General features: G+C 42.3%; 2 protein-coding genes across 4 annotated transcripts in view; both read right to left on the reverse strand.

Moving 5' to 3' along the window:
- The window catches only part of LOC115578271 (zinc finger protein 501-like), a 95333-nt gene that overhangs the window by 8919 nt on the left and 73656 nt on the right, over positions 1-12758 (reverse strand). Inside the window, exon 3 of the mRNA XM_030411156.1 lies at positions 7527-7868. Coding sequence (XP_030267016.1) covers positions 7527-7868 — 342 coding nt within the window. The remainder of the gene's footprint in view (positions 1-7526; positions 7869-12758) is intronic.
- Positions 9698-12758, reverse strand: part of LOC115578274 (zinc finger protein 429-like) — a 28843-nt gene continuing 25782 nt past the window's right edge. For 2 of the 3 annotated variants that reach the window (XM_030411164.1, XM_030411165.1), the window contains exon 2: positions 9698-11506. In XM_030411164.1, coding sequence (XP_030267024.1) covers positions 10440-11506 — 1067 coding nt within the window. In that variant the 3' untranslated portion in view covers positions 9698-10439. The remainder of the gene's footprint in view (positions 11507-12758) is intronic. The other variant, XM_030411166.1, reaches the window with a different exon arrangement.

The raw sequence follows: 12758 nt of genomic DNA on the forward strand, positions 1-12758 counted from the left end.
ACCTCATGTTGTACAGTGTTTATTGGGGCCGTATCTCAAGCTAGGTGATATGTGATAGCTGCTGTGATCGGCTTTCTAAAACGGAGGCATAATTTTCTTCCTTTTCCAAAAGCCGCCTCAGAGGTAGAGGTAAACATGTGACGTGACGGGAAGCCCGACGTTGGGCTGTGAGCAGTTGACAACAAATTTGTCTTCAAAATAAGAGCTTTACATTGCACCCCATTGGAGTTTAGAGCTAGGTTCTTAGCGGGGGGCTTTTAATTTCAAAGTAGCGACCGTTCCTAGATTGTGGCTACAACAACAAGCTAACACAACCATACAGCTAGAGATCCAGGAGACGCTAGCATCTCCTGATCTCAGTGGCTGTCCAGTTGCTCATCTAGCAGGCGAGGTGGAAATAAGTGTACCCTCCGAGGCGGGAAATCGGCGGAACAAAACAGACCCCCAATTTGGTGCCCTCTGTCTAAATCCGCGGACCTAGCCGCCAAAAGGACGGGCAGATTGGCGGCTTGCTGCCCCGTCTAAAAACGGCTTCTCACTCACTCCTTCCAAACACTTAACTGTAGGCGGGCTTCCTCCACTGAATCACGTGTTGTAAAGTCGCTTTACCACAGGTTGAGGGAGGAGGCAGCGGCAGTGCTGTGTTTGGGGGTGCTTCAAAAGATCCGGGAGGAAAATAGGAGCATTTGTGATTCAGCTCGAGATATAAAATGCTTCAGAATCGCTGTGTGTAGAGATGAGATCGTGATTTTTTAACAATTTTTTGTGCAGCCCTAGTTTTTATCCAACGCTCATTTTCCATGTTTTACCATCCGGCTAACACAATCAGGTTCTCTAAGTGACTCTTGTCTCATAGAAACCATCATAAGTACAGAATGTATTAAACAAATACATAACACAGTGATGTCCCTTCAGTCTGAACTGCTCTTAATAATCCTCTTAGTCTGAGACTGAGTAAAAATGTAATGAAGTCTGAGACAGAACATTAAAAAAGTTCAAGACTGATGTCGAGTCCTGCAAAACAACCTCCAGGTGAATGTTTTGTCAAGAACACTTCAGCTCATTTCTCGACCGACGTGTCATTTGTTGTTTCAAGTGAAAATCTTTCACCACATTCAGAGCAGCTAAACAGTTTTTCCAGTGTGACAAGTCATGTGTCGTTTCAGATTTCTCTTTAGTCTGAATCTTGAACCACATTCAGAGCAGCTAAACGGTTTCTCCCCTGAGTGTATGGCCATGTGTCGTGTCAGATTTCCCTTTTGTATAAATCTTTTACCACATTCAGAGCAGTTAAATGGTCTCTCCTCTGAATGTAAGGCCATGTGTTGTGTCAGATTTCGCTTTACTTTGAATCTTTTACCACATTCAGAGCAGTTAAATGGTCTCTCCTCTGAATGTAAGGCCATGTGTCCTGTCAGATTACGTTTTACTTGGAATCTTTTACCACATTCAGAGCAGCTAAACGGTCTCTCCCCTGAGTGTATGGACATGTGTCGGGTCAGATTTCCCTTTTGTATAAATCTTTTACCACATTCAGAGCAGCTAAATGGTCTCTCCCCTGAGTGCGTGGCTATGTGGGACGTCAGATTTCCCTTTTTTACAAATCTTTTACCACATTTAGAGCAGCTACACGGTTTCTCCCCTGAGTGTATGACCATGTGGTATTTCAGACTTCCCTTTTGTGTGAATGTTTTACCACATTCAGAGCAGCTAAACGGTCTCTCCCCTGAGTGTTCAGCCATGTGTCGGGTCAGATTATCCTTTCGTTTGAATGTATTACCACATTCCGAACAAGGAAATGGTTTGTCTCGAACGTCTCGACCACATCTTTTACCACAGTCTTCCTTGTCTGAACTATATCCTACACTGACTGAGACTTCATTATTTATCTGAGAGTTTAAATCTGACTGAGGAACTCTGGTCTCCTCCCAGTCAACATCACTGACTTCAGTCTCAGGTTCAGAAGAGTCTTCAGTCTTGTATTTGGAATCAGGTTGTAAATGTTGATCTGAATCTGGTCCTCCACAGTCCTCTCCACCAGCTTCTGTCTCCATCTGTTCAGATTGTCTTTGATGAAGCTGTGAGGACAGAGGTTTCTCTTCATCATCATCATCATCATCACTCTTTACAGGGACAGGAGTGAAGGTGACCTTGGTGAGGTCAGCCTCCTCCTGATTGGTCCAGAGCTCCTCCTGTTCCTCTTTAATGTGTGGGGGTTCTGGTTCCTCCTGGTCCAGACTGGAGCTGCACTCCTGCTGCTCAGGGGGAACCTCATCTTTGATCACCGACCGCCGGACGTCTGCAGGACAAAGGAGACAAACAGACAGATGTTATGGGAAAAACAACAGGAGCCAGGCTGGATCACTTTGGGATCATTATAGATCCACAGATTCTTCTGTTTTGTAGCTGGTGTCTGTTTTCAGCTTGACATTTATCATTAAGCCCAATAAATAAAGAAACAGCCTTGTAACTGATATGTTACCAGTTCCTTTCCTGAGGTGTCATTTATTTATAAAAAGTCTGACAGTAGTTTTATTCAGTCGCCCCTCATTCTCTTAAGACTTTAACACCAGTGCAATAAACCCCCACCACAGAACTCAGGTGCAATAAATATTGTGTTGCAGAGGGTTTAAACTAGAGCCCGAGCAATAAAGGATTTTTGAGGCCAATACCGATACAAATATTTGGTGATTTAAAATTCTGATATTCCAATATATCGGCCAATATATATATATATATATATATATATATATATATATATATATATATATATATATATATATATATATATATATATATATATATATATATATTAGGGGTGTGCCAAAATATCGATACTACGACATATCGCGATATTTCGTCTTGAGGTACGTTATCGATACACTGGTGCCAAATATCAATATTAAAAAATGAAATGTAAAAAAATAAATAAATAAATAAAAAAAAAAATTTTTTTTTTTGGCCCACCACCACCACCCCTCTTCGGAGGACAGCTTTATCTTTATTCAAACATAGGTATACAACCAAATAAAATGTAAAAAAAGGTTTAAGTAGCTCTGAAACTCACACATATAGATATTTAATGATAGTTGTAGTCAGTGTGTGTGTTAAGAAGAGACACTGTGCAATACACTCTTTGTTTACTTGGCTGTTATTCATGTGAAATTGATTGACAATGTTTTGTAATTCCTGTGAAATGGATTCAGTGCAGTCAACAAATTCTGAATTTCTTCAGTGACACAGATATCATGATGTATCGTGGATGAAATTTCTTGCAATATATCGATTATCGCAGAATCGCTGTATCGTGATATTATCGTTATCGTGGGCAAAATATCGCGATAGTATCGTATCGTGAGGTACCAGGTGATACCCAGCCCTAATATATATATATGTATATATATATATATATATATATATATATATATATATATATATATATATATATATATATATATATATATATATATATATATATATATATATATATATATATATATATATAAGAGCTTTGATTGATGATAATATTTATAGTTTGTTTTTAAAATCCTGACACAAGGAGTCAGCTGCTGCAACGGAGGCCTCTTTTATCATCTTAGCACTTAACAAAGTGGAACAAACAAAACAAAGAATGGATGGAGTGCCTGTCAGTCCGCACGGAGGGAATAGCACCGTCCGAATAAACAGACTTGCATCCGGAGGATCATGCAACATCGCCGCGAGCTGGGAGAGAGCACAGCAGCAGAGGAGAGCGACAAAGGAGCCAGGCGGTGAATAACCCTGAAGGTGTGGTGGAGGGAGGACCAACGGAGCAATCATGGACAGCCCACACAGTGCTGAGTACCTTTCAGCGGTTTGAAAGTTAGCGTTGCTGGGCTAACAGCAGAGAAAGGTGAGTCCACGGAGCCAGTTGTTCATGTGTGCAGCCTTTAGTCTAAGTTAGTAGCACAGCCCCAGAGCTTGTCGGGACAACTTGGCTTTCGTTTTCCAACAGAAAAAAAACACTTTTGCTACGGATTGAGAAGTGGTGATAGTCACGCCAGCGTCCTCTCGCATGACAGAGCGACTCAGCCGTAAAGATGCTTCGGTGTCGCCTCAGCTCGCTTTTAGGAGGGAAGTCAGTGTAGAGCAGAGCCGAGAGTGGAGGAGATGCGGAGAGGAGCAGAAATATTAACGAGTAAAATAGTTACCAAAAGAGTTGGTTTAAAGCATGGAAAAGAATACCTACCTACTTGGTGTTTCATGAGGAACATGCTTAAATGAGCCACAATGGTCTTGGTGAGTTTCAACGCGTTTTATTGATGCTTCGCTGTAATGTTTGCACTTCAAACTAAACTGTTTAGCAGTTAATAATCTCCGGTTTATCAACCAAAGCCAAATATGGATATTTATCTTACTATCTGAAGAAGTTGAGTTCAACTATTTCATGTTAAAAGAGGAGTTATACGGCCCAGCGGCAGGAGGAAAAGCACCGCATGTTGCTGCGTGGGGCCTGGTTATATAACGTAACACTGATGTTAAGATTTATTTCATTTGTATGGACAGAGTTATTTATTTTGTTTATGGCCTGTTGTACAGGTCAGGTTTTTTTGCATAGTCCTGAATGAAGCATGATTAAGGAGAGACACTCTTCCTTGGTGCGGGAGACCACACATATGCACGCGGCCGTGGGAAACAAGATGGCGAGCTAGACCCACAGACTTCATTCCCAGAAGACATCCTCATCTTCATATTCAGCACTTCAATGAGGATTTGCCAGTTGGATTATTGGTAAACTCGCTTCCAGAGCGGTAGGAGTGTTGGAGATATTTCTTTTGAACTGAACTGAAACTTTATCGAACGTGAACTGAACTGAAACTTTATTGAACTTGAAGTGAAGTGTTCCATGTTGACATTCTGTTTCATTATTGTTGATATTGTGATTTAAGGTGTAATATTGTTTCACTTTACTTGGATTTGATGTGTGAAGTGGTGAAAGGGTTTTTCCACTTATGGAAATAATGGAAAAAGAGTTAACCCAAGAGAACCAAAAAACCTGTTAACATAAATTGAGAGAGTTAGTCACAGACCGGTCTGACAAAAACAAAATATCAACCTCAATGAATTATTAAGGAAAATATTTCTTATTGAGGAAAATAAACCTACAAATAGGGGAAGGTGAATTCAATCTTTCTGTTTTTCATTCCTGCAGGATGCTTTACACACTGTCTGAATACTGTTGTGTTTATTTTTCTTATTCATTCAAGTAAAGTACCAGCTTTATTTTCAAAGAACCTGGTCTCTGGTCTAATTTTAGCCTGTCATCCCACTCCAACAGAACCTAGAACTCGTCCAGTGGCTTTAATAGTGTGTCTGGTGGACACTAATGCTACACATGTATGGTGACCGGTGACCCGTGACCCGACAAGGAAAGATCTGACTGGCCGTCCTGTAGGTCAATCAGCATAGACTCTGCCTGTGGTTAGCCCAGCCACCATAATAATGAAAACCCATCACTAAGTATTGTTTTGTTGGCAGGCTCAAAAGTTCTGCTATCGATTAGTCAGACTGGCTATAAGGTGGCTGGGCTAATATTAGCCATGTTAGCTAAGGTTAGCGCTTTCATTAGCTTTAAGTAGTTTATAGGCGGACATTTAGACATATTACTTTACTATCATATCGTAAGAGTCCCACGTGTAATTACTGTCTATATGCGTACAATCCCAACAACATAACATTACTTGCGGTAAAGTGTTATGTTAGTATTGTCAATAAAGACAAAAAAAAACAAAAAAAGTTTACGTTTACGGCAGTACTTGTCGTCAAACCAGCCCAGTGGCATCACATTTGCATATTCATCAGGGAGCGGTACCCATCCAACAGTCTCTCAGTGCCGTAACAATCTCAAGCAGCACATACCGTCATGTGTCGGTGGAATAACAGCGGCATAACAGCAGCATACCACTCTGAGAATCTGTATGTCAGTCTGGGGATCGGTATATGCCGTTGAGCAGCAATCGACGTTCCTTTAGCCACTTTTCGATCTCGCCGTCACTCGCTTTGGTAGGCCAATGCCCCGCCTCCGTCTCAGTGTGAATCTCTTGGAGGCAGCAAGGAGTGAAATTTCGCTCCGGCCCTGATCCGCCTCTGGAGATATCAGGAGCCCTTTTTACACAGCATCTCCGCATTTTCTCCGGAGCGGTGGTTCGCCAATTCTCCACCGTGTAATTCACACAGAAAGCCGGCGCTGCGGCTCCTAAAGAGGCGTGACGGTACACGTCATGTTGATGACGTCGGTGTTTCCCAGGTGTTCCCCCTGTTAATCCAAACCCGCAGACAGTTTATAATCATATAGATGCTGTTATAATGCGTAGTGAATGAGATCCTGACCCACCTGGAAAGTGATGGGAGTTACGTTTTTCGCGCTAAATTACATAATTATACATAATCACCATCAGTAAACAGGACGCTGTCTGACCCCATCACTCGCGGGGATGGAGGCTGTTTTCTGGGGGAAAGTTCCCTGAAGTCTCGGTCAGGAGGGCTGACGGTCGCGGTGATTTATTTTCATCACAAACGCTCGGTGAGTTAAAGTTTTTTGCCGGTGACGGACGCTGTTTTTCGGGCAGAAATGTGAGGAACAGTCAGTAGGACAGGCGGGAGGACAGACGCTTCTCCACGTACAGCTGCGGTATTTTTTTCCTCATATAAGTTGCCAAAGACAGTTACAGTTACTGTGTTACTGTTGTTCGGTCCTGTAACGTTGCTTTGTGGTACATTTCTCTGTATTTAGTTGAGTGAAGGACCTGTGCAGTTATCAGACTGTCAGACCGACACGCCCCCGCTCCGCGCCTCCGGATTATCCGTTCACACTGGGACGGCTCACCAATAATGCGGCCCTGATACTACCTCCAGAGGCGGATCAGCGCCGGAGCGAAATTTATCCCCTCTCCGCATCTAAAACTTTCACACAGGGGACAGTGTGGAGAATTTGCGCAGGATCCCCGCCTGCAAACGGCAGTGTGAAAGAGGCTACTGTCCTACCGACTCTTCGCCACATTTCTGCCCGAAAACAGCGTCTGTCACCGGCAAAAAGCTTTAACTCACTGAGTGTTTATGATGAAAATAAATCACAGCGGCCGTCAGCTCTCCAGACCGAGACTTCAGGGAACTTTCCCCCAGAAAACAGCCTCCGTCCCGCGAGTGAGGGAGTCAGATTGACAGGGGGACACGGGGAAACACCTTGAACGTCATCATCAGGACGTGCACCGTCACGCCTCTTCAGGAGCCGCAGTGCCGGCTTTCTGTGGGAATTCACTGCGGTTCGTCTTTAAGGCGGAGCTGCTTCGCTCTGTGTGAATCACCATCTGTGGGGAATTGGCGAACCACGGCTGCGGCTTTTATGCGTCTTCTCCTGTGTGAATGGGGCTAGTTTAACAAGTTGGTCCCTGATTCGGACCAGAGCAAACGAATTATAGGTGTGAAAACGCCCTCAGGTTCAGAGGAGTGTGATGTCTTGTCATCATCAGCTGGCTGTAAATCACTACCTGTATTTAAGTTCCTGTCTGGTTCTGGTCCTCCACAGTCCTCTCCATCACATTTGGTTTTCAAACGCTCTCCATCTCTGATCTCTTCAGTTTTGATTTGATGAAGCTGTGAGGACTGAAGTTCCTCATCATCTTCTCCACTCTTCACAGTGACAGGAGTGAGTGTGACCTTGATATCAGCCTCCTCCAGTCCTGGAAGCTGCTCTCCCTCCTGACGGGTCCAGAGTTCCTCCTGTTCCTCTTTAATGTGTGGCAGCTCTGGTGGGTCCTCCTGGTCCAGACTGGAGCTCCTCTCCTGCTGCTCAGGAGGATCCTCTTCTTTATTCAACTGCTGCTGGACGTCTGTGGAGAAAAGTACAGTGTACATTTATTCAATTACTAATCTAAAATAGCTTAAATAGCTTCTTCAATATAAATAGTAATGAACTGAAATTCAAGGCACGGATATAAAAACTACTAATGTGTCTCAGGTGTAATGGGCCGATGGATCTGACCTGCATTCACCACCAACAGTTACATGAAGACCTTGAAGTGGTTTAGTGAGGCAGATGATGTAATAAGAAGTAAACAGAACCGACCTGTTCTGTGTAACTGGACCTGAGGCTGGAGAACAGCGTCCAGTAGTTTCCGTTGTCGACACAGTTCCTCCTCGTACTCTGCTATCGTTCTTTCAAACAGCTCAAATATCTCTTCAGCAGCCGCAGTTAGTCGCTGCTTCATAAAAACTCTCAGCGTTTGGACTTTAGACATTTTCTCTGACTCACACGAACTTTGTCTGCTCTCCATCACAAACTCGCTCTGTTTACAGCTAGCATGCTAAGCTAACGTGTATAGAAACTCAATGTAAACAACACGCTCCACGCCGTTTTGTTAGCGACACTAAGTACAATCACTTCCGGGTGTCACTTCCGCTCGCCCGTCAAAATAAAACCTCAATTTTTACTCACAAGTCAAGCAGACCAAATGATATTACATTACAATGAGACAACTAAATTAAAATTTGAATTCAAACTGTAAATGTTCAGCAGAGGGCGAACATGACACATGTAAAGATCTTCAGACAGCCTGCAGGCTGATGTTCAGACACACTGAAGCTGTGAAACACTTTATTTAATTTATTTAAGAACAGATTTGAGGTACTTCAACTTAAAACACAGCAGCTGAGATATAAACTGAAAACTAGACAATGTTTCAGTTAAGTAGAAGATTACAGCAGAGGACTGATGACTGATCAATCAAACAGAAATTAATAATTTGAAGCGTTTAAATCTGCGAACAACGAAACACTTTGAGTCCAAACAGATGAAGGAGACAGAAACACGACGTGACAGTCCAACACACCGAGACTGAGCAGAGACAGCGTCACTGTCAGCACAGACTGACGGAACAAAGTAAACAAAGTACCTGAGGTCCCACACTTAAACACGTCCGGCGGAAACAATGTCTGCTCATCAATGGTTCCGGTGGAGCAGAACGTGAACAACAATGAGTGGACCAAAAAAACGGGTTCAACAAAACCGTAACTGTAGTGATCCAACTACGCATTGATAATGGAATATTGATGAGCTTCTCTGCATCCCTTCATCCTTCTGTCAGTCCTGTCATCACCACAGTTTGTCACAGTTACTGATGTCTGTCTTCTGGAATTTCAACTCTCCTCTCCACTCTGTGAGGAGTTTTTTTTTCCCTCACCACCTCTTAGACACCAAGAGACCAATATGCTTTGACCCTTTTGGTGATTTGTTAAGTCTTGTTAGTTTCCCAACCTACGACTCCTGTCCTCAGGTTTTGCTTTCTGGTGTAAGTAACAATAAATACATATATTACAGTAAACACAATATTTTATCATCTTATGAGGGAAGAACTACTGGAAAGTTCCTCATGAGTATTTCCAGAGGGATCTCTGTGGAGGGGCTCGACTCCTAGGATGGAAACCACTGGACTAAAGTAGATCCAACACTGACTCAGCAGTATTAACAATCTAATAATGTCACATAGAATCAGAAATCCATCACAAACAGAACATTTACTGCAAAACCAGTACAACTGTACTTTAACTGTTGACTTTACATACACAAATCTGGTCATTTTTGTGTGGACTTTTGACCAAATCGAGAATAATTATGAATCCAGAGAACTAAAAACATATAAATCAATAATTCAGAGCAGAACAGAATACAATGACACTATTTTATTGACTGTTATTCTTTACAAACAAGGACAGAACTACGTAATTCATCAGATTCGCTCTGTGCCTTATTGCCAACATCTGTTTCTTTAAAGGAGCAATATGTAAGAATTTATGTTAAAACAGCCGCCACATTTCCACTGAAGTAAAAACATACATTTCGCTTTACATAAAATAAAGAGATCCAAATGAATAAAAATCTGTCTGACTCATCTACAGTAGTACAGAGAACAACTAGATACAGGATGCATCCAACAACAGTACAAACTACTTACATGTACTCATGAGATACATATCTTGTGTATATGTGAGGAAACTCTACTATGAGCAACAAATGCAAACAAACTCTGAGGAGGTGAAATTAAATGAAACATTTTTATTCAACTTTCATTTTCCATGTTTTACCATCCGGCTAACACAATCAGGTTCTCTAAGTGACTCTTGTCTCATAGAAACCATCATAAGTACAGAAGGTATTAAACAAATACATAACACAGTGACGTCCCTTCAGTCTGAACTGCTCTTAATAATATTCAGAGTCCTCTTAGTCTGAGACCGAGACGAGACTGAGTAAAAACGTAATCGAGTCTGAGACAGAACATTCAAAAAGTTCAAGACTGATGTCTGCAAGACAACCACCAAGTGAACATTTTGTCAACAACACTTCAGCTGATTTCTCGACCGACGTGTCATTTGTTGTTTCAAGTGAAAATCTTTCACCACATTCAGAGCAGCTTGACAGTTTCTCCCGTGTGACAAGTCATGTGTCGTTTCAGAGGTGCCTTTTGTTTGAATCTTTTACCACATTCAGAGCAGCTAAACGGTCTCTCCCCTGAGTGTACGACCATATGGTACGTCAGACTTCTCTTTGTTGCAAATGTTTTACCACATTCAGAGCAGCTAAACGGTTTCTCCCCTGAGTGTACGATCATGTGTCGTGTCAGATTTCGCTTTGCATTGAATCTTTTACCACATTCAGAGCAGCTAAATGGTCTCTCTCCTGAGTGCATGGCCATGTGGAGTGTCAGACTTCCCTTTATTATAAATCTTTTACCACATTCAGAGCAGCTAAATGGTCTCTCTCCTGAGTGCATGGCCATGTGGAGTGTCAGATTTCCCTTTGTTATAAATCTTTTACCACATTCAGAGCAGCTAAATGGTCTCTCCCCTGAGTGTAAGAACATGTGTTGTGTGAGATTTCTCTTTTGTGTGAATCTTTTTCCACATTCAGAACAAGAAAACGGTTTCTGTCTAACGTGGCTCCTCGTGTGAATCATCAGCTTTGACTTTTGACCACCTCTGTTACCACAGTCTTCCTCGTCTGAACTAGATCCTACACTGACTGTGACTTCATTGTTTATCTGAGAGTTTAAATCTGACCGAGGCTCTCTGGTCTCCTCCCAGTCAACATCACTGACTTCAGTCTCAGGTTCAGAAGAGACTTCAGTCTCGTCTTCAGTCTCAGGATGTAAATGTTGATCTGAATCTGGTCCTCCACAGTCCTCTCCACCAGCTTCTGTCTCCATCTGTTCAGATTGTCTTTGATGAAGCTGTGAGGACAGAGGTTTCTCTTCATCATCATCATCATCATCATCATCATCACCAACATCATCAGTCTTTACAGGGACAGGAGTGAAGGTGACCTTGGTGAGGTCAGCCTCCTCCTGATTGGTCCAGAGCTCCTCCTGTTCCTCTTTAATGTGTGGGGGTTCTGGTTCCTCCTGGTCCAGACTGGAGCTGCACTCCTGCTGCTCAGGGGGAACCTCATCTTTGATCACCGACCGCCGGACGTCTGCAGGACAAAGGAGACAAACAGACAGATGTTATGGGAAAAACAACAGGAGCCAGGCTGGATCACTTTGGGATCATTATAGATCCACAGATTCCTCTTTTTTCTAGCTGGTGACTGTTTCCAGCTGGACATTTATCATTAAGCCCATAGTTTGTCTGAATGACGACAGGAAACTCTTGGCTGTAGTTTGATCAATGTGCTCTTTGCAGCGTTGGTGCTGGATTAAATAAAGAAGCAGCCTTGTCACTGATATGTTACCAGTTCCTTTGCTGAGGTGTCATTTATGTATAAAAAGTCTGACAGAAGTTTTATTCAGTCGCCCCTCATTCTCTTAAGACTTTAACACCAGTGCAACAAACCCCCACTACCATCCCTCACACACCTCGTCTACATACTCACTTGAATCTTGTGTCTGTCTATTTATCTTGTTGTATATATTTTACTGTTGTTGTAAATATTGTTATATTTTATCTATTTTCACACTTGTCCATTTTGTATCTATTTGTCGAACTACAGCTGCCATCTGTGTTTCGTTGCATTTTCTGAAACAATGACAATAAAAAAAAATCTGTTCTAAAGTGTCGTTACCTGTTGAAAAGACTGCAAACACAGTATAAAAGTGCAGCATGAAATCAGTCACATAGCATCAATAATCTGACGTCAGGTCAGTCTGGGGACTGTTCACACTGTCATACAGCCTTTAGTGAAACATGCAATATTCCCCATTTGCCCCTCATAATCTTTATTCACATTATTTATTAAAAGTCAGTTTTTCTCCAACAGCTTCCTCGTCATGTGACCCACTGACTCCAAATAAATGCTATAACAATAATAATAATAATAATAATACATTTAATTTTTATAGCGCCTTTCAGGGTACCCAAGGACACTTAACAAAATGGAACAAACAAAACAAAGAATAAATGGATAAACAAAAAATACATAAAAGATAAAAATAGAAAAGTTGATTGATTTGGCTGGATCTAGAGCTGATAGGCCTTATTAAAAAGATGGGTCTCTTTTGAAAGTCTCCAGAGAAGTCAGTTTGTGGATTTCAGCTGGGAGAGTGTTCCAGAGAGTGGGGGCTGTCACACAGAAGGCTCTGTCACCAAAGGTTTGTAGTTTGGTGTGAGGGACGGAGAGCTAGTGTGTGCCTGATGAGCGCAGCGTCCGGGACTGGGTGTAGGGGTGGAGGAGGTCAGACAGATATTGGGGGGCGAGGGAATGGAGAGATTTATAGGTCAGGAGGAGA

Source organism: Sparus aurata, unplaced genomic scaffold (assembly GCF_900880675.1).
Source record: "Sparus aurata unplaced genomic scaffold, fSpaAur1.1, whole genome shotgun sequence".
NCBI lineage: Eukaryota > Metazoa > Chordata > Actinopteri > Spariformes > Sparidae > Sparus > Sparus aurata.